At 40.5% G+C, this 22,225-nt stretch overlaps 1 protein-coding gene across 11 annotated transcripts; it reads left to right on the plus strand.

Moving 5' to 3' along the window:
• Positions 1-1,567: 1,567 nt before the first annotated feature.
• On the plus strand, positions 1,568-20,918 carry LOC142846203 (von Willebrand factor A domain-containing protein 5A-like). Of its 11 annotated transcripts, none has more exons than XM_075966316.1 (22): positions 1,686-1,758; positions 2,012-2,100; positions 2,782-2,915; positions 3,127-3,218; positions 5,767-5,822; positions 5,936-6,138; positions 6,422-6,644; positions 6,760-6,935; positions 7,166-7,280; positions 8,664-8,833; positions 9,050-9,138; positions 9,527-9,671; positions 9,991-10,070; positions 11,881-11,995; positions 12,629-12,793; positions 13,069-13,169; positions 13,403-13,656; positions 15,140-15,238; positions 15,346-15,453; positions 15,929-16,059; positions 19,291-19,417; positions 19,927-20,918. In XM_075966316.1, the coding sequence occupies exons 5-22, from the start codon at positions 5,780-5,782 to the stop codon at positions 20,004-20,006; spliced, it is 2,424 nt and encodes an 807-aa protein (XP_075822431.1). In that variant the 5' UTR covers positions 1,686-1,758; positions 2,012-2,100; positions 2,782-2,915; positions 3,127-3,218; positions 5,767-5,779; the 3' UTR covers positions 20,007-20,918. The 11 variants fall into 11 exon arrangements, with proteins under 11 accessions (XP_075822437.1, XP_075822436.1, XP_075822431.1 ...); XM_075966317.1 differs by lacking the exon at positions 1,686-1,758 and adding an exon at positions 2,227-2,272 and having other exon boundaries at positions 2,070-2,100; XM_075966319.1 differs by lacking the exon at positions 1,686-1,758 and adding an exon at positions 2,227-2,272 and having other exon boundaries at positions 2,072-2,100; positions 2,840-2,915.
• Positions 20,919-22,225: the final 1,307 nt, after the last annotated feature.

Consider the following 22,225-nt stretch of genomic DNA (forward strand, 5'->3'; position numbering starts at 1 on the left):
ATAACCATTGCTGCTCTATTCATAATTGCCAGAAACCAGAAATAATCTAGATGCCCATCAACTGAAGAATGGGTAAAGAAATTATGGGATATTTAGACAATGGTGTATTACTCAGCTGTTTAAAAAAATGACATCATGAAATTTGCAGACAAATGGATGGAACTAGAAAAACAATTATCCTGGATGGGATAACTCAGATCCAGAAAGATAAATGTGGCATGTATTCACTAATATGAGGGTATTATCCACTAAATAGATGATAACCAACCCCAAATCTTTAGACCCAGAGAGTTTAAGCAGAGAGAAAGGGGCTGAGGTAGGGGTCTGGACACGTGGATCTTCCTGGGAGTGGAACATAGAATATATCTTGTGGTTAGATGGGGACTGGTGTAGGAGGTAGGAATAAGATGGGGAGGTGCTTGGGATATAGTGTTGGAGTGAATATAGGGAGAGAGAGAGCTTGTATTCAGGGGTATTTGAGGGATGCTATGAAAACCTAGTATAGTAGAAATATCCTAAAATCTATGAAAGTGATCTAAAGGAGGTCTCCAAATAATGGGGAGGACAGAGTTCTAAGTGGTCATATCTTGTCACGAAATGAGGTTTTCAGTATTAATAATAGGTAGCGTTCAATTGTGTTGTGTTGTTGGCCAAAGGTAACCTTCGAAAATCCTAGTACTAGCCAGGGTATTTCTAAGACAGTGGGATTGCTTTCCACAAACTAACAGCAGTGCTCCATTGCTAAGTACAACACCGGCACAACTCATTGAACATAAAGATTTCAAGCTGGTGCCTACATGAAGCCTTCACCCCTAAATTCTAGTGTCTTTGGTGCAGGAAGTTACTCTATAGGCTACCAAAAGAGAACATAAACACCAACCCTACCACAAAACCTTTGAGCTATAATATGCCCTGCCTTCAAGACATGCTAGGGCAATGGTGGTACAGAACTTGTGGGAATGGCCACCCAACATCTGATTTGTCTTAAAGACCATTCCACAATGACAAAACCCATACCTGACACTTCTTAGGTGACTGAGAGCCAGAGACTAAAGAGCCCAAAGTACTAGGACAAAGGCAAACTCCACTGGTCTAATAAAAACATTTGAAAAAGGATTGATAAAATGACTCTAAAAGATATTCTGCTACATGCAGAGACCAATACCTTATTCAGTCATCAAGAGGGAGAGAGAGAGAGAGAGAGAGAGAGAGAGAGAGAGAGAGAGAGAGAAACTATCTAGTAAAGTTGGATAACAATATTTTTACCTTTTATTGTTGACAAAACACAAATTCACACATCATTGCCTTCCATATATACATAAATATATACCTAAATTTTAAATTGACATGTTTCTATTTAAAACCTTGATTGTCGAACTCATTAAAAATTTTACATGTAAGGATGAAATCATGCATTCTTTTAGAATTGAGTTTGGATTTATGGTTAGCTATAACATTCTGTTTATTTGTATGTATTGTACCACAAGTGTTCCTGAATTCTGTTTCTTACAACATTTTTGTCACGTCTGCTCTGCAGAAGACTCAAGTCCCAGGCTCTTATTCCACTAGCCTGGAAGGAGAACTCTGCTTACTCTGCCAGCTTCTGACTTTTAGTGCTAGATGCTACAGCCAGCCAACAGTGAGCAACAACACCAGATGTGATTGCTTCTCAGATGCTGTTCCCCTTTTAAGGCAGAGTGTGTGCTCTGGACCCATGGTTAACAGGAGATGGAAGCCTCAAATAATAGAAGCACTGATGTATGTAAAGTCATTGATAATTAAGCCTGCCATAAGTACTCCATTTTCATGCTTTTTTTGTTTGTTTGTTTGTTTTGTTGTTGGTTTGTTTTTTGTTTTGTTTTGTGATTTTTACAGCATTTTCACCTGAAAAACAAATTGCTTGCTTTGCCAGCCGCTGCAGAAGCCAGGCAGAGGGAAGCAGCAAGCTGTGAAATTCAAAAGCGATTCTCTTCTCTGCAGATGCTTTAGTCATGGTGTTGCTATGTTACAGAGCCAGAGAAGTGGGCGTGTCTTCCAGGAAAATTAATCTGCAGCTGTTTTCACTTTTCTTGACTCGCAGCACGGGGATTTCTGGGGAAGGTGAGTGACAGCCCCGCAGTTACTGGGACCAGATCCCAGTCCCCTCTCTAGAAACACCCCGCCCCACCCCCATACTACCCCCCACCCCTCACCTAAAGACTGCCTTCCCTTCCCCCTTCCTCCCAGGCCCTGCAGGCCCATTCTCTTTAGGGGCTTCTTCAAACTGCAGCGAGTAAGTACTTGTGGGAGATTTCCGCGCCATTGGAAGTTTAGGAGAAACTTATCCAGCTGCAAGAATCATTTAATCATCTAGTAGCCTCTAGCAAGCCCTTCTCCCTCCCTCCCTCTCTCTGTCTGTCAGTCTGTCTGTGTTTCTATTTGTTGTTTCTGCCCTTCTCTTTTTCCCTCTACTTCCTTAACCCTTTCCACTCCGTTTTTCATTTCCGAAGTACCTTTCTTTTCAGTCAGCTAAGTCATCAGTTTTATGTAAAATCGTGCTTTGTGTGGAAGCACAGCTTTAAGCCTCTGACCACACAAACTGCTTGGAGCACTTAAGATCTTATGAAAAAAAACTCTCAGGAAAACTGACCTTTTTAAAGTAAATTTTCAGGTACTAAAAATCAAGAGCAGACAAATTTAAGTTGAAATGTTGCCCCCCGCCCCCTTATTTTGTTTGCAAGTTCTGCTCCCTAGTCCAGGTTTCCTCCATGGTTATCTTCTATCTTCTGGATTTCCCATCAGCCATCTGCAGGGGGGTGTGGCCAGCTGTTTCTTCTCACTCCCACCTCTGTCACTGCAGTTGCAGTGCTCCTAGGGTCCACACCAGAGCAGATCCAGGCTCAGTGAGAAGCCCTCCATCCTCCAACAGCGTCAGGGTCAGTATGTCCAGCCTGCTCACTCCTGGGCATACTGGGCCCACCACATACTCAGAGCCACCTTTTTTTCCTGAGAGACAGAAAAAAAGCCTTCCACATAGGACTGTTTATATGAGAACGGGTGGGAGGAAGGGTGAATTCCCGAGGTGAGGGGAATTTACTCTGAGGTTGGCCTCAGGAAATAAAGGGGTTCTATTTTGCTTTTCATTAGGTGATTGTGATCTGCCTGTCACCTCTCACAGCCACTGCCAGCCTGAGAGCTCCGCTGTCAGACAGTCCATCCTTCAGCTGAGCTGCTCCCGGGTGAGTCTCCTACTCCGATGCTTCCTGTTGCTGTGGTTAGATATTCTTTTCCCTGGATTCAGGCCCTTCTCTGTCTCATTTAGTCTCAGTTAAAGGAAGCCCCCTTTCTCAGCATGTTTTCCTGGCTGCTCTGTGTTTTCGTATGCTCTCATCTGTTGCCATTTGCTATCAAGTGACGAACCATTTTAATAGCCAGGCTTTATTCCCCAGTTGATGAAGAAAAATGTGGAGAGATAAGCCAGAGTCAGAGCTGCAGATCAGTTCGGGGGGGGGGGGAGTGGGACTGGGTATATCAGATGTGTGATCAGCATGACGATTGCATGTTTTCTTCTCTCTTTCTGTGTGTGTGTGTGCACACACTCCGCATGCAAGGCAAATGTTGTATCAGTAAGAAACATCACAACTCAGAATCGATTTGAAATTGTAATTTTAATTAGGATAGTTGGCTCAGGAAAATCATTGTCAAGTGCTTCAGAATCCTTGAAGTGGGCTTGTGCCACAAAGAAAAACTGGCCTCTCAAGGGCCTTTATTTTCCTAGCTGGTATGTCTCAGGGAAGGAGAAGGTACGTGAATCAACTGCCCTGGCACTAATGCATCAGCATTAAAGAACCGGTTGTCCTGAACATGCAGTGTGTTCCAGGCAGTGACACTGCAGCTCCAGGGAAAAGTACCCTTCTTGGTGCCTGCCATGCAGTGTGGGATACATTTTGTCAGGGCTGGAGAAGGAAAGCTAGGAGGTGATCATGTACAGAATTCTCTCATGGAAAATTTCAGGCTCATAGTTAGTGTTCCTGGGAAAACAGGGTTCATGTTCACGGGTTTGCAGTCTCTTTAATAAAAGATGTTGGTAGCAGGTTTAGAAGGAAGCTCAAGGACAGTTATATTAGAGTTGGAGGACAAAGAGTGGCCATCGGTGCCTTTTAATTTATGCATGTCAATGGCTATGGAATGGAAAGATAGGCCTTTCGAGAAACATCTAGAAAGGCCATACTGCAAATAAAAGCGTGCTTAGGCCTTGCGCTGGTATAGGAAAAAGACACAAAATAAGGCGAAGGAAAGGTTAAAACGTTTTGAGTTAGTATTCACATAAGCCAGCAGGTACTGAGGGCCTGTGTGACAGGAGCTCTGTGGACTCCAGACTGTGGGAAGGCTAAGGGAGTGGGAAGTTTATTATCTCATTAAGAAGACAGTTGTTCTTCCTATCTCCTCAACTGTCAACTTTCTGGAGAGGTTCCTGGCCAGGTGATTGACAGGCCCAACTGGATTAACGCTTAAGTGAAGGCAAATCATATGTAATGTATAGCTATACCCATTGCCAGAGAGAGAACTCAAATTTTTTCTTTTGACTGGAATAAAACATTTTTCCTTTAATGGCTCCCAACAAAGTCCTGGTACCTCCATCTTTTCATATTGCATGTAGTTTTAATCCTAAAGTAGGGTCAAGTTCATGCTTTCCTCTTTAATGTTATCAGAATATGGGTTCCAAAATCAGCCACGAGGGAAGGGTCCATCCTTAATGGACTTCAAGGCTGTTCAAATCTGGGTAGCTATCAAATTCTGAGACACAAACATCTATAGACTGTGATAAGGCCATCATGTAAATCATAACCTGGAAGCATGTACTCTGTCCATCTTTTTAAAACATAACATAGGATATCTTTTATAAATATTACAATATTGTAGAAATAAAATTAGAATACCCGTGTGTGTGTGTGTATGTTTGAGACAGGGTTTATCTGTGTAATAGCCGTGACTTTCCTGGAACTCCCTCTGTAGACCAGGCTGGTCTTGAGCTCACCGAGATCCTCCTGCCTCTGCCTCCCTAGTACTGGGATTAAAAGTGTGTACCGCCACGCCCATCAGGATACACTAGTTTTAAATTGATGCTATGTTGCATTACAATATTTTATATGTATATTTTTTAAAAATCTTGGAAAGAAAACTGGTGATATGTTTGAATTCTGACCTCCAAAGCAACTCACCCATAAGGAGTCTAAATGCAGGCATCTCTTGGATTCCATGCAGGTCTCTGAACAGTGTGAACCAAATCAAAAGCTCAGGTATTCATTGAAAAATAGAGACTATAAAAGCAGGAGCACCGCTAACATCTGTCATCATGGACAAATGCCTTCTAAGGATATAGTCTAGTACCCTAGTCTAGGAAGCTCATCCATATGGATTGACATGTTTATATGCTGGTGCCTTGATTCTCATCTTAAAAAAAGCATATTGGTGTTCAGAAGAGCTAAACTTTTGGTGCCTGTTCAGTATGTATATATGTATTGGTCACACTTTTGAGAAACTGCAATTGAAAACAGCCTCAGAGAGTTCCTGTTTGTGGGTACCTCAGGATTTCTAGATCTTCCCATCTAGGGTGCCCTTTGCTACAAATTTATTTAACATCTCTGTCTCCTTCACTCCACATCGCTTCTTCCTAACTCTAAAACTGCTCCTCTGCATGTCTGCTTGCATTCTGCCAAAGAGACATAAGTGTTGGTATTTGAATGGTTGGCCATTTAAGATAGTGTATAATGTGTCTTTCCACAGAAACGGTGTCAACATGGTGCGTGCAAGTGGCTTACTCACTGGCGTAAAGGACCCAGGTAAGCAAGAGTTAAGAGTCTTAATGCCAAATTCTTTAGATCTAGACAGGTCTAGCCTATGGGTCTGACTCTAGCAAATCTTCTGAACCTACTGAACCCTCATCTTTCCCCAGTTGCACTGAAGAGCATTGCTGTGACTCTGTCCATCAATGACTTTGTGGCTGGTGTCTCTGCAACCTTAAATTACGAGAATGAAGAGAAAGACCCCTTGGAGGCCTTCTTTGTGTTCCCCATGGATGAAGACTCTGCTGTCTACAGCTTTGAGGCCTTGGTGGATGGGAAAAAAATTGTGGCAGAGTTGCAGGACAAGTATCAGGTCTGAGGGATGCTTCATTGTCTCTCCTTCTTCTCTCCACAGAACATTCTCTTTAGACCAAATACAACAACTTAAAAATTCCTGCATCAAATGTTCTTGCTTTCATTTATTTCTAATCTAAATTATTTGAGACACAGGTAATTAGTCACACAGAGTGTAGCTCTGCCAGTGGTAGCAGCCATCAAAAAGCCCTCTAAAAACAGTATTGGCTTTATGTAGATCCTGTCCGTTCATTGGTTTCATCTTCATCTTATTTTCCTACCCCTCCTGTAATTCCTCATAGGCTCACCAAAGGTATGAAGAGGCCCTCTCTGGGGGATATCAGGCATACCTGTTAGAAGAAGACAAGTGCTCTAGGGATGTTTTTCGTTGCAACGTGGGGAACATGCAGCCAGGGTCAAAGGTGGCACTTACCCTGAAATATGTGCAAGAGCTTCCTCTGGAAGATGATGGGGCCTTGCGTTATGTGCTCCCAGCTATCCTGAATCCTAGGTATCATCTCTCTGGTGAGTACCTCTCCATTTTGAATACCTATCCGTGGTAACGTATGTTCGGAAAGCGCTGTAATGTTTGGGACTGCTAGAAGTATGACAAGAAACAGAATTAAGGTTCTTTCTGTAGAGCAATCTGTGGACAGTTCCCTGGATCTGAAGACCCCAATAGTCCCTTTGGAGGACCTGCCATACACGCTCAGCATGGTTGCCACCATTAGCTCCCAGCTTGGAATCAGGACAATCCAATCCAACTGTCCCTTGAGTTCCATTGACTACACTGGAGAGGACAAGACCTCCGCTCAGGTACATAGTGTCAGAGTTGTCTGTCTTCTGTGCCTTAGCTATTAACCTGGTTTTAAGTCACCCTTCCTGGATCCTCCTCACTTTCTGGGCTACTGCCTCTTTTACCTACCCTTTGTCCAGTAACTCTTTCCATGCTGCTCTTGGAAGCCTATAGTCCTAGATCTGATCTCAATCCCTGGAAATGATCAGTGGCAGTTCTAACATGTCTTCTCTGCTGGTCCACTGCTCAGGTTTCCTTGGCTGAAGGACACAAGTTTGACCGGGATGTGGAACTCCTGATTTTCTACAGGAAGGTGCACAGCCCCAGTGTAGCCGTGGAGATGGGGATGCCTGAAAGGGAAGCAGGTATTTTCTCCCTCACTTATAAGTCACCATCTAAAAAGGAGGACACTCTGCCTTAAATCTATCCTCAAAACTTTCCACTCTGATTTTTCTGCCATGTGACCAGGAAAGCATCCTTAGTATGAAATACTGAAAGTCCTTGCACTTCTATAACCAAAAATAGATTAACAAAGAATAACATGATTTTGTCTTCTAGACGAACTTAAGTCCATGAATAAATTGTTGGAGAAAGAATGTTAACAAATAACTCAAAAGAAAAAATGCAAATGATGTACACATGAACTGTGAGCAGTCTTGAAAGATATACACTTCAAAATAGTTATATGGCATTCTCCCTTCTCAAAAGAGCACACGTGTCCAAATCTGATAATACCTCATGCTTCGGAAAGTGTGTTGAAAAACCCAGGCCCATGAGAACAGCCCTAATGAAATTTAGGGGCCACAAAACCAAACATAAAGCGAAACCAAAAGACATGATTCTGGGCTGGAACTTGTAGCGGGATAGGAGTTGTTTGGTAGGGGATTCAAGGGAGGGTGGAATGGTGAGTGTGACCAGGATGTGTTATATGCACATATAAAGTCATCAAAACTAAAAATAATTAGTGAACACTAAAAGTATATATGTTGAAATTTTCTTATTTCAAAGTCAGCAGCAAGATTATTTGGCATTGCAGATGTGTTAACATGCATGATAATTTAGAAAATTCAAATTTTTGAAATCTTAAGGAAACACATATAATATGCAGAGGATACCCTCAGCATTTTCATAATATAAATATTAGTAAATAAGAAAATATCACAAGGATAAAATTTACTCTGCCTTCAATAACATGCCTTAAAGTGTAGTTATTAAAATAACTCACTGCCAAATTGAAATAATTTAGAATAAAAATTCCCTAAAAATGCAGAGGAAGGAAGGAAGGAAGGAAGGAAGGAAGGAAGGAAGGAAGGAAGGAAGGAAGAAAAAAAGAAAGAAAGACAGAAAATATAGAGGAATGGAGAGAGGGAGGGAGGCAGGGACAAATAAAAATCATGGTTTGGGCTTGAGTCTTCCTAGCTCACTGTTCTGTCCACAGTGAATGAGTGTATGAGCATGTGTGTGTGTGTGTGAGAGAGAGAGTTCTGGGAAGTGGATCCAGAGCCTTTCATGTGTTAGATAATCACTGCAACTGAGCTATATTCTCAGCACTCTTTTTAGTCCTTTTTTTTTTCCTTAAGAAAGGTCTTGGACTCATTCTGTAGCTTAGATTACTTTGAACTTGCAATTTTTCTGTACTGGTCTCCCAAGTAACTGAGATTTCAAGCCTGTGTCAGCCAAGTGTTCTTGGGACTTTAGGATTCTTGAGTTTCTATTTGTCTTACAAGGTTCTTATCCTTTCTGTATAGATAGTTTGATGGGTGCTCCTTCTGCAATGGTGAGTTTCTATCCAGATATCCCAGAAGTGGAGACCGCAACAAAATGTGGAGAATTTGTGTTCCTGATGGACCGTTCAGGAAGTATGAAGAGCCCCATGAGTGGCCAGAACAGGTCTCAGCTGAGAATAGATGCTGCCAAGGTAAAAACAACATATGTCTTTCCCATGAACAATATGCTCACAAGGACGAATCTGTTGGGTTCTTTGGGGTGTGTTTGAGATGGAGGTATGTTCCTTGTCTGAGTTCTCAGGCTTTCCTTAGAGGACAAGTTGGAATCAAGTGGCCTCCACCGTTGTAGAAGCATCTGTGTATGTGTGTGCCTAGTTACTCCACTCACCCTACTTTCTCACCTTCAGGAAACACTGGTTCTGCTACTCAAGAGTTTGCCTATGGGCTGCTATTTCAACATCTTTGGATTTGGATCCACCCATGAGGCATTTTTTCCGTAAGTTTCTAGAAAGAAAGTTCAAGAAAAATATATGAGCTCATCCAAGATAGGTATGAATTCAGTAGGTAGGAGTACTTGCCACCCAGCTTGGCAACCCAAGTTTGATCCCCAGAACTCACGTGGTAGATGGAGAGAATCAGTTCCCACTAGTTGTCTTCTAAACTCCCACACGTATGCTACCACATGCATACCACAAGCATGTGCACACGCACACACACAATTTTGTAAAATCATATAAAAATATATTTTAAAGGGAAGAACTGCAGTATGAAAAAAGTTTACCTGGGCATGGGGGAGTTCAGAAAGAACTATTATTTGATGGGGTTTCTCAGCACCCCCAACTTGATGCTGCCATCACGTGACCACATGTGCTTGCTTCTTTCAGGAAGAGTGTGCAGTACACTCAGGAAACCATGGAGAAAGCAGTGGAGAAAGTAAAGCTTATGCAGGCAGATCTAGGAGGGACAGAAATTTTAACACCACTCCGGAAAGTTTTCAGGCAACCCCCTATTCCAGGGCATCCCTTACAGGTAAGAATTGGAACAAGGATAACAGAAGGGGTGGAGGGAATGAAAATTCTCAAGAATACATGTCCTGGAATGTCAGTGCAAGACTATGGAAATACTGTATGTATTTCAGGCTTCTGCTATATGGGAGAGTTTGCACTGATCCTGTGCAAACATTCTAAATGACCAGAGAACACTGGGGATTAGAAATCTCCTGCCTGTTTATAAAACAGGCACCAGAGACTTTAATGTAAATTAGTTAAGTTGTTTCGAGTTAAGTTCTATTCTCTTAATATGAACTTGACACTGCCCTGATGGGTGTTCTGCTTTTTGTTTTGTGTAGGTCTTTGTCTTCACAGATGGAGAAGTTGTTGAAACTTTTAATGTAATCAGGGAAGTTAAATTCCACAGCAAAAGGCACAGGTAAATGGACAGTCTCATTTCTACTGGGGAAACTGAGTTTTAGCAAGGCGAAATATAACTAAGTATTACCTGATACTAGATACTTTTGACAATGATTGAAAAATTTGAGACTTACTAAGTAATATTTATTTTCTTTTACAAAGCTAAAGGCAATGCTTCAATAACATCAGTTACATAGAAGACTAATTTGCCTATGTTTTTTAAAACTGACAGTAAATAGATCAATGAGTCATTTTACTTTTTTTCAACTCTATATGTTTTATAAGAAGTAAAACATGTAGAAATCTGCCCAAACCATAAGTACTAGGGCAAATGAGTGCACGTGAGCATACTGTGTATCTCCTGTGTGGGTCTAGAGCAAGAATAAAATAGAATAAAACATCCTTCCTCAGAGTATGTGAAGTTTTGGCAGATGAGCATTGCTAGGGTAGGGAAACCAGTTTCTTTCATGGCAGTGGCCACTGACAGGTTGCCCATGTGCAGTGGATAGTCCTACACCCCATGCATATGTGATCAGAACTGGCTAGACTCATTGGGTTATAAAAAGAGGGCATGGAATTGGTTAGGGAAATGGCTGGAGCAGAGGGTCTAAGAGGATTGGAGCAGGTAGTGAAGTGTGAACGTGATCAAAATATATTATATGCATATTTGAAGTTCTCAAGGAATGAAAGGGTAATATTTATAAATCTTCTATAGTTTTCGAGTGGTTTAGAAAATAGTACCTAGCATTTCCATAAACAGAGCCCACACTGAACCTATGCTATGTATTTAATTCATGTAAGTCACACTTACTTAGCTATTTCCTTATTAAATTGCTTACTAAACGAGGTGATCAATTTACCTTTCTAAGCTTTATAATTCTTGAAAATTGAGAAAGTAATAGTGTTTATTAATTAGTTTCCTGTGATTGTTGAACTAGTAAAACTACATAAGCATCAGGGATTGTCTTGATACAATTTAAGTATCATGAAATACTTGCTTTTATTGTTTTCATTGGAATCTACATGAAGCACTTTAGTGAGTTCTAGGCAAACAGTCTAACACTAAAAGCTCTTGATTTGATTTTATACACAAAGATAAATTATAGTTTAGATCCAGATTACTGTTGAAAGATTTCAAAGTTGCACTGCAAAGATCATGGTGGACTTTGTTATATAGGATGAGAAACAAACCCCAGGCAGTTCCCTGTCATTAAGACTTGGTCGTGAATTCTACATAATAAGATCATTAATCTCAAAACTGGTGTCACTGTGAGCTATGACTTATGCTAACCCAATATAAAGAGACCAATAAGCAGTCCTAGTCTACAGTGTGTTGATTTACAATGGAAATTGTTTTGTGCCTTCTAAAATGCTTGTTTGTTTTACCAATAACATATTATCTGTGTATATACTCTTCTACTTGGGAAATTAAACTATGGATAAAACTATATGTATTATCAAGAAGGTGCTGTTGAATATATATATATATATATATATATATATATATATATATATGGAGAGAGAGAGAGAGAAAGAGAGAGAGAAACTGTATATTTAGAAAGTTCAGTTACAGGATATGACTTTGGACAGATTTTTTTCATTTTGTGCTCTAGATCTTCACATGAAAAATGAAATATTATCTCAGGAGATTTCAGATAGATAAATTGTATCATAACTATGGAATACTTTTATGTTTCTTTAAAATAGAACATATTCAGTGAATGACAGTTATTCTTAGTACATTGTGTTGTATAATTTCTGATAATAAAGCATTAATTTGATAAGCTGATCAACTTACGCCTTTAATCTCCGTCTTCTTACATTCACAGGTGTTTCTCATTTGGTATTGGAGAAGGAGCCTCCACCAGTTTAATCAAAAACATTGCCCGGGTGTCAGGGGGAACTGCAGAATTTATCACAGGCAATGACAGGATGCAGTCCAAGGTGGGGGGCCCACTGTGTATAAAGAGTGAATAATATGGGACATTTCTTCAAGGGCTGGTGTTCAGCTTACCTTATGTCTTCAATATTTAGCTCATATTCTTAGTGGGGGAAATTCCAGCCTGTGGAAAGATGGCCCACTCTAGTTCTTTTAGGTCTAAGCTTAGAGACGCACTGCTGAGTGTAGAGGATTTTGTGTTGAAATCAGAGACAGACTAAGAGCTTTGGTTGTCTTGCCTAAGAATCCAAGTATGTTCTTCAGGACCTTTTTTAGTGTTATATCCAACCATCGCTGCAAAGGATATCAAGCAAAGGAGAAGGATCAAGTGTGCTATGTATAATAAAATCAGTGACTTCCAATCAATGTACTGGTTTATTAGTATTTCCAAAGAGAAGCCATCTTTAGGCATCTGTCTATGCTTCTGTCTCACTAATAGCATCTTTACTAAATCTTTCATATTTATGTGTTAACTTGAAATCACAAAGGAAGAGCAGAAAGGCCATTTCTCTGTATAGCAGTAGGAATTAGACAAACTATTCATTATGGCTTATGATCCCAATGTACTGTAAGTCGTTAGTAACACCAATCACTACCATTGCTTACTTACACTGCCTCTGCCCTTTCTCTTCCTGCAGGCTCTTAGGTCTTTAAGACGTTCTTTACAGTCTGTAGTTGAGGATATCTCTCTGAGCTGGAATTTGCCTCCTAACCTGTTTGCACACATGCTATCTCCAGAGCAAACTGTTATCTTTAGGGGTCAAAGGTTAATCATCTATACCCTGCTGGTTGGACAGATACCGGTGAGTGCACAATATTGTTCCCTTTTCTCATGCATCTACTGCCCTAGCAGATTCAGTAAATAAAGTTGATAGTTTTGAATTTCAGCAGGTTGTTGTATTGACTAACTGGAACTGGCCAAGCATTCTCATGCCAGGTTTCTGCTCCCCTGAACATGTGGTTTCTAGATAGAAACTTGGATGTGTTAAGTTGGCCGGGGGGGTGGGGAGGTTGCAGCTTACATTCTCACCATCTTCCTAGTGATTCCTCTCTTTGATTTTTCTTCTCTAATTTATAGCAGGAAGAGGCTACAGGTGAGGCTTGTCTCAAATACACTCTTCATGGCAAAAGTTATGAGGAAAAGGTGACATTTTCTCTCCAACCCAAGGCTGACGACAAGTGAGAATTGTGTTTTCTTTCCTCTTCCTTCTTTCTTTATCTTTGATGCCTGAATTCCTTCTCTTTACCCTGAACCCAGTTGTGTCCCTACATTCATATTTTGTTTCTTGCCCACTTATTTCCTCCACTTTTCTCTCACAGTCCCTTACTTCTGTGATGTGTAACATTTAAGACCACCAAATAAAAGGCATGTGGGTTTCCGCTTACTCTCAAAATATTTTTTTACCTTTCAGCCTCACCGTTCATCGTCTTGCTGCAAAGTCCATGATCCAGTCCAAAGACTTTGGCTACCGAGAGACAACACTGGTACTTAGAAGAGATGTGTTGAACATCAGTTTAGAGTCTGGAGTCATGAGCTCCTTCACAGCCTTCGTTGCTATCAACAAAGAGCTCAATGAGCCAGTCCATGGGCCCCTGGTTCATAGGGAGATTCCAAGGCCGATTCTCTTTGGAGGTTCCTCTACAAGGCCAAGACATTCTTCTGATGGTAAGTTTAATCTCTAAATACTTCTATACATAATAAGTTTTGACATTCTGGGAATAGTATGTAAAGAAAATGTTTGAAACATCCTCAAGTTTCACTATATGTATTAATATATATCAATCAATCAATATATATCTATATATGTGTATGTGTATTTATGTATGTATATCAATTGGAAAAGATACTGAAACCAGGTGTTGAGAAAAGAAACAAGGAAAATTTAAAATGTTAAAAATGCTTATAAACCTTGAGAATCAGAATTTAAATCTCTACAATGATGGCTCATGACTGAGACAGGGTGAAGGATGAAGGAGAGAAGGCATTGAGCAGGAGTAGATTTGAAAGAGCCACTGAGTACACTTGTAAAATGTGATGCTCAGAGAGAAATATGATCATTTGTTCAGGATAAGGGTATCTTTAAAACAACTAAAGACAATCATGATCTGGGGAACTTACTTTAGCAATGCTCATTAATTTTGTGAATAAAAATTAAATGGATAGAGCTTTGGCTCCATTGCCAAATTAGGGTTTTTGCCAGATAGCTGTAATAAAGAGGAAATTACTGATGTGAATTTAAGTAATTAAGTGTGTACAAAATATTGGGTTGAATAAAAAACAAAGGTGGTAGGGAGGAACACGATGTTAAAGGAGGAAAGTAGAAAAACAAAGGATTTATGTAGTCTAAAATGTGGACAGAGACGAAATATAATAGTCACTAAGTTAAAACACTACACACACTATATATATATGCATTATATATATATTTGTATTACATATATAAATTCTAATTAATTGTTTGAAAAGTAGACCAATGCTGAATGACGACAAGTTTGTCATGAGTGAGGAGGTTGGCACCGAAGTAGAATAGAGGCAAAGTCTCTGGATTTGAGGGAGTCAGGTCCAACTACATTAGGATGTTTTATTTCAACTTGATGGCAGAGGTCGAAATTGGTTGGAAGTCATTATTCTGAGTTTCAGATAGATCAGTGGATCACAGGAAGTAACAAAGAAGGCTCAAACATGAAGACAGATGGAAGGTAACCCAAAAGAGGAAGGAAGTAGGATGATTTGGGCCTGAACCCTGAAATTCTGACTTGGATCAGAGGCTTCCAACACCTCTCCTTAACCCTATCCTTACTGATATTGTCCATGGCCAGGGCATTTGGGGAGGATAACAATGATATGGGAAGAATAAGTTCACTTCGTGTTAAGGGATGGTAGAAAGGAGCTCCCTGGGATGAACCAAAAGATGGATGAAAGATCATTTTTGCGTGTGTGTTGGGGGTTTCAAAAGGAAGAAGGTAGAAAGTAGAGAGGGTCAGAGAGTACACAAGAAGATAGCACATGGGAAAAGAATGAAATACATAGGGGCCTACTAAAGCTGAAAGAGATGGTACTTCTGTCTCAAATCATCAGATCTTACCATCTTCTTCAGCTTGGAGACCATGAATGCCACAATGTAAGGGTTTGGACTTGTGCCTTTCAGGTTACCCCAAGATTTTACCCTGCGCCAGTGCTCCTGTATCTCAGCCTCCGAGGAGCATACGCACAGGTTTCTGTGCAGTCATGGCACAAATGCCTCATGGTGAGAATCCTTTAAGCTCAATGTATCCTAATTGTCCCTGCAGCCTCAGTAAGCTTTTTTCCAGCAACATTGTCTTACCAAGGTTTGTCTCTCGCACATCCATCTAGGCGCTGCACCTCAGCCTTATTATAGCCAGAGCACGAAATGTGTGATTCACACAGATACTCGCCCGGAGCTGCCCAACATACTCAGATTGCACGCTTGCTCACAACAAGGTGAGCAAGACCTTATTTTGTTTCTTTGATCTATGGAGATTAAAGTACCAGTCTTCCAAATCTCCTTACCAGGAAATCTACTGGGAGCACTTGATAGCAGGTAAGATTTGGTCCAGTACCTGTACTTGGCATGGTCAGCCCAGCTCCATTGAACTACAATATAGGATCTTTAAACCTCTAGTGGGCTCTAGAGTATCTTTTAGACTAACAAACGCCTCTTTGCCATCTCTTTCTATATACATACACTCCCTGTAGGCAGGGCCTCCATAACTGAGCTGACATCTTATTTGGTTCATTCTGCCCTGGTCATCCTTTCACATACAGGGTGTGAAGATATATCATGAGGATATCTGAAGGCTGGTTTTCTGCAGCACTCTTACTATTACATGGCACTGAATTTAGAGAGCCACTTGGGCAGGGCAAAAAAAAAAAGTATAATTTGCAACACTTTATATCTTTTCTTCTTTTCTTAAAGGGAGTATAGAGCATACTGTTGCCCAACTGATCCTTCTCCAAAATGCAAATGGTTCCTGGGATATGAATGAGGATTTAGCCAAGGTTCTAGGTGTTAGCTTGGAAGACATAACGGCTGCTCACCCTACTGAGGTAAAATCCAAATAAAAATCAAAGAAATTAGTATTTGTTTCTAATATTGCTAGTAGTAAAAATTTGCATGAATCAAGGTCCCCTTAAGATAGGAGAATATGAAGTCATATGGACAAGACTAGCATCTAGTATATAGAGATTGATAGTTTTTGTGATTATAATGGAACTGTAAGAGCAAGAATAGACTAAAATTAGTATCAAATCCATTCAAAGGGTAATGGATGACAAAAGAAAGCTCAAATCCTCCTCTACTTCATTCATATTCTATTATATTCACATATATTTATATGCCAATTTTTTAGCTCTAAAAATAAAAAATTATCTAGCTAAGCAATTAGCATACGTGCTGTTACTTGTTCCTCACATCAGTCAAGTAGAGAAGTTTTCTTTTGTGTTGATGTTTATAGATGAAAAAGGTGAATATTACAGACCCTGTCTGCCAGTGGTGGGTAGAGCTAAAATGATGTTAAGTCTGTGTCTTAAGAACCCTTAATAATAGTACCATTATGGTTTCACCTTCAATCAAAGGATATGGCCTACACTTTCCTCATAGTTTATTGAAGTCACAATAGGCTGACCAATTAATTCAAATGTGTTGAATTATGTCTTTTTTTTTTTTTTTGGTTTTTCGAGACAGGGTTTCTCTGTGGTTTTGGAGCCTGTCCTGGAACTAGCTCTGTAGACCAGGCTGGTCTCAAACTCACAGAGATCCGCCTGCCTCTGCCTCCCGAGTGCTGGGATTAAAGGCATGCACCACCACTGCCTGGCTTGTGTTGAATTATGTCATGTGGATAAATTACACTGAAAATTGTAAAATAACTTGATAAATCATCTAGCTGGTGAGAAATCATTGAAATATAGGACAAATTGCAAAAACAACGAAGAGTAAATTATATTCTGAATAATTTCTTAACCTGGAATGTGACGAAATAAGCTTCACTTAGTGTCCAGCCACCTTGTCCAGTACGGTATCCACTAGCGGCACATGGCTGTGATGTCCCGGGAATGTGGCTAATGGAAAAGGAAGCCACAGTTAAACTAAAGTGCAGCATGCTTGACACATAGCTACTTCAAAGTACCAGCCTCAAAATACACACAGATTATTATTTAATTTGAAACTACACGCGTAACTGAAGGATACAGTTCATGGGTATTTACAGCTCATACTGGGCAACTCTAAGGCCCTGCAATCTGAAGCCCTCAAAACAACAACAACAAAATGCTACAATTATTGTGCTGTTTATTTTTAATTTTAAAAATGTGGGTATTTGAAGATTTCAAAGAATGTGTCTAGCCTTGTGTTTTTATACGAAAATGCTGTTTTAGAACAAAGAATAAAAAGGGTAATTTACAAAAATTAGAAAGATAAAGGTATCAAGAGATTTTAGCACAGATTGATTGAGCACAGCTCATTTGAGATGAGCATCCCCCTTGTGAAGATGGCAACCAGGCCAAGAGAATGAAGAGAACAAGAGAGCTGGTGTATAATCTTGGAGCACAAGAGACCTTATGGGAAAAATAAGTGTCTGGATCAAGTAAAAACTCACTGGAAATTTGTTACACTAAATAGTGAATCTATTTAAAATTGTAATATTTTTAAAGTATTTGAATATTTTATTTGAATTTTTTTAAAATCCACCAAGTTCTGCGTTTTTGTATGTTAGTATTCCCAATGAAGATTCTGATGAACATGTGGGCCCAAATGTGTTGGAGGAGGCTGCTTGTTGGTTGCTGGCCGCCCGGCTAGCTTAGACCCAAAATAATCACACAGAAACTATATTAATTAAATCCCTTCTTGGCCCATTAGCTCTAGCTTCTTATTGGCTCATTCTTACATATGAATTTAACCCATCTCCATTAATCTGTGCATCACCATGAGATTGTGGCCTACCAGCAAAGTTTCAGCACACCTGTCTCCGGAGGCGGCTCCCTGGCATCACTCTGACTCCACCCTTCTTTCTCCCAGCATACAGCCTAGCTTTCCCTGCCTAGTTCTGTTCTTCCCTGCCATAGGCTCAAAGCAGTTCTTCATTCATTAACCAATAAGGGCAACGCACAGACAGAAGGACCTCCCACATGACAAATGTCCCTCTTGATGTATGACAGAACAAAGAGATAAGCTATGCAGTAGATTCTTGATAGGAAAATTAATAGAAAAGCAGGTCTGGGATCCAAAAGTATTAGATAAGATAATCTCGATTTGATTTCTTAAAATGACTACAACATATAGTATAAATAAAAGCAAATATAGATATTGGTTCGTAATTCTCACCTATACAAGGAGAAGAAAGACACAAAGTCTTGCCAGAAGTTGCCTGTGAAACCAGACATTTCAAATGGCTGACACACATATCAAGATGGTGGAGGCCACAGGCTGACCTGTAAACCTAAATGCTTGGACTGTGACCAGTGAATTTCACAAATATGTTTACTTTTGGGTGTGGCCAATTCAGAGTATATTTCAAGAACTACTATGATCTCTTAGACAAGGATAACAAACCTGGCATTCTTATGCTTCCTTGAGCAGCTTCTCTAGGGAGGAAGCAAACTAACAAAATGACATCATTCAAAGAGGACAAGATAGCTACTTCTGAATGTAGAGAGTCACACTAAAAGCAGCAATGTTCATTGACTTGCTGAGTCTAAAAACTGAAACTTTAAGAAAAAGTGGGCACAAACTCATGGGTGATATTATTTTCCTGAAGTTTTCAATTCAATAATGTAATTAGTAAAAACTCATTTGGTCTTTGGTCTCACCTCTATCATTCACTACACTAGATAAACCATTTCACTTTTGTGTGACCTTTTGTTGTTGTTTTGCAACTATTCAGTTGACATTTTTTTTCCTGTTTGTCCTTTCATGTGGAGAAAGAAGAAGAAGATTCTTGTAACCTAAATATTTAATAATGACACTTCTTTATGTATGTTCTTCTCTGGGCACAGTGGGACCGTGCTCTTCAGAGGCATTTAATGGGCTTCTATGGCTAACCTAGTGCTTGCACTGGAATTAAGACTAGAGACTTTTCCATCCTAAGACTCACTGGGTTAGTAATCTGATAATCAGGGAAAAATCTGACATACTAAATGCATGTTGGGCATCGAAGGGAACCAAGAAACTATGAAGCGGCAATTTGGGGGATACGGAGTGGGGAGCAGGGGAAGTTCTGTATGTGTTCTCTTGAGAGACTTCTTGCTCCATTCTGGGCATCAGGGAATTTACTGTCTGGGCAGGTACTGGAACCCTCAGCTTGGGCTACAATGCTGGCTGTGATCTGGCTGCACGCCAATGGCAAGGAGTTGAAGTGTGAGTGGAGCCTTCTGGAAAGAAAGGCTGTGGTGTGGCTCCACAACAATGCAGGTAGGAGCACAGCCCCCACCCCTTTTCTTTCTCCCTTCAAACCCACTACTGTGTCTCGAGGCCTGGCAGAGAGTGAGCCCAGAGGCCCTGCATACGCCTCCCCCATGCTGACTGGGAGCTTTTCTACTTCCTTGTCCTTCTGTGGAAGAATATGGGTGAAATGTGTCATTGGGGGTGGACAGAGATGAGTATAGAGGGAAGGGACATAGATGGGGAGACAGGAAGGACAGAGTGTAACAGTAACTGTCCTTTTTAGCTCAGTACTGAGATGAATCTCAATAATCCTAGACTGAGAACAGATACTCCTTGGGCATTTATGGTCTCCCTGCTAGTGAAAGTTCTGAATCAGAGTAGATTAAAGGCAAATTGAGTTAAACAGAAATGAAAAGCCAGGAGGGAAGATAGTAGGGATGAGGGTGATGACTGGGGAGGCTGAGAGAGGTCAAGGAGAGAGAGCCTCCTTCCTAGCTGCTATCCCAAAGCCCTGACTCTCGTTCTCTTCCTCACAGTCCGTGGCTTCACCAATCTTATGCGTACTGCCAATAACTTGTTGAAGACATCTGTGAAATCCTCGGTCTTCACTATTTAAAAGACTGGTGCCCAGGAGAAGGAACTCTGTCTTTCTGCCTCCTGCCAAGTCCCTCACCTTCTCTTCTGCTAAGATGAAGTTTTGTCTTGAGTATTTTATGGCCTGTGTTTTACTATAAAAGTGAAGGATGAGCATACTGCTTTGACTGTCTGTGTTCTAGCTCCCTCTGGATATATGTGTCAGTGTCTGTGTGCCCCCTCTGACAAGCGCTAGTAGCCATAGAAACTATTTCCTATTCTGGAGTAGTTGAGAACATGTGCATGTAGTCATGTTTCTCTCTGCTTTTCAACACAGCGTACACTCTGGTCTAAGGACTGTGTCTCTGCTGCTAGAGAATGCCTGGATTAAGTAACTTTCTTCTTTATCCCTTTCCTGCTCTCCTTTTATTTTATCTGCTTAATATATATATAGTCAAAGATGATTTGAGCTTTCCCATGCTTGGAAGAAGTTGGAGATAAATTGAAAACCAGCTTCAGGGGCAATGTAACTTCAAGGTCACAGAGACTCAAGGTTTACATTTTGCCCGTTGTTACCACTGGGAACATTCTTGACGCCCCCTTATTGTTACTCTGTGCTCCATACCTTTCTTTTTGCTGCCTAAGTGATTTGAGTTGAATCATATTTGTAAATAGATGTGTATCCCTAATCATTGATCATCCTGAAAGAAGTTGGAAATGAAGTCGTTAGAGCTAGCTTTAACCCACCAGGTCCATGAGCCTGGTTGTGGCCTTATGTACACAGAATTAATGTAGGTTGTGCTGAGACCTGAATATAGTTTTGTTTTCAGCCCATGAAGAGGGCGGTTCCGCTGATCTCTCCAACACTTACTTTTCACATACCCTATCCTAGTAAATGAGCTTACTCCCCCAGATTACTGTTTTACCAATATTAAAATGTCTATTTGAACTGTGACTTTGCTGTATTGGTCGTTTGTTGATTGATTCAGTGAAGAAATTAATTTTATTAGCCCATTTTCAGCACCAACATTTTGGATGTGTCCACTTTTCACACAGTGTTTATTAATGCTCCACTGGGGGAGGGGGAGGCACAGTTTGTAACTTAAGCCAGATTGCACTACCTGTCCTCAATAAGACAATTTTAAAAAGCTAAACTAATGGTAGGAAGTAGAATAAATTATTTATTTAATGTAGTTACACTGAGAAGAGGGAAAAAAGATCCAGAGATCTTCCAAGCCCAACTAGCCCAAGATTTTCCCAAGTCTGATTTTCCCAAGTTCATTATCTTAAGCGTCCTCAAGAGGGGTTAAAATTGAAATAAAGGGCCAAGGACATGCATATATAAGCAGTCCTTGTCATGGTGTGGTGGTACCCATTATTGAAACATCATTGTTTGGGTTTCAATCACATCTTGTAAGGTGGTCTGACAAATTGTTAGAACTATGAGACCTCTTTCCTCAAAATAATCTTCCACTCTAGCTGCGGCCTTTCTCTTCTTCCAGCATAAGATTTGTAGGTCAGTTCCCATTTCTTTGGAATCAGTTGTTTGTTAGTCTGACATTCAGATTGGGAGATATATTTCTCTCCCACTCCTCCCTCCCCCTCCCCCTCCAGTCCTAAGAGCAGTCAGGGTTCCCTGCCCTGTGGGAAGTCCAAGGTCCTCCCCGCTCCATCCAGGTCTAGGAAGGTGAGCATCCAAACAGCCTAGGCTCCCACAAAGCCAGTCCATGCAGTAGAATCAAAACCCAGTGCCATTGTCCTTGGCTTAACTGCTAGAGAAATTGAGCATGGTGGCATGTACTTGTTGTGGTACTTCAAATGTCAACAGCCCCCATTGGTTCATACATTTAAATACTTGATCGCTAGTTGGTAGAACTGCTTGGGAAGAATTAGAATGTGTGACTTCATTGAAGGAGCTAAGGCACTGGGATTAGTCTTTTAGGTTTCAAAAGACACATGCCATTTCCAGTGTGTTCTTGGCCTCCTGATTGCCATTTGAATGAACTCTCAGCTGTTCCTGCCACCGTATCTTCCCTTAACCATTATAAACTGTAACACTATGGAATCATAAGCCCAACTGAGCACTTACTTTTATAATTTGCCTTGATCTTAGTGTTTTACCATAATAATAGAAAAGTAAATAAAAAACCTGTAATTCCAGCATTTCTGAATCTGAGTTTAAAAAAGAGCAAATCCAAGGACCACTAAGATATCCAGTAAGGGCCCATCCTAAATTATTAATTAAAGGAAGTGTCTACACAT

The sequence above is a fragment of the Microtus pennsylvanicus genome, chromosome 3 (assembly GCF_037038515.1).
Source record: "Microtus pennsylvanicus isolate mMicPen1 chromosome 3, mMicPen1.hap1, whole genome shotgun sequence".
In the NCBI taxonomy this organism is placed as follows: Eukaryota; Metazoa; Chordata; class Mammalia; order Rodentia; family Cricetidae; genus Microtus; species Microtus pennsylvanicus.

Bases quoted from the DNA above. Each gene is read 5' to 3' on its own strand.
- LOC142846203 (XM_075966322.1), top strand. From the start codon at position 5,780: ATGGTGCGTGCAAGTGGCTTACTCACTGGCGTAAAGGACCCAG. The intron at 13,170-13,402 runs GTGAGAATTGTG...TTTACCTTTCAG, and splicing joins CAACCCAAGGCTGACGACAA to CCTCACCGTTCATCGTCTTG. The intron at 15,239-15,345 runs GTGAGAATCCTT...ACATCCATCTAG, and splicing joins CATGGCACAAATGCCTCATG to GCGCTGCACCTCAGCCTTAT.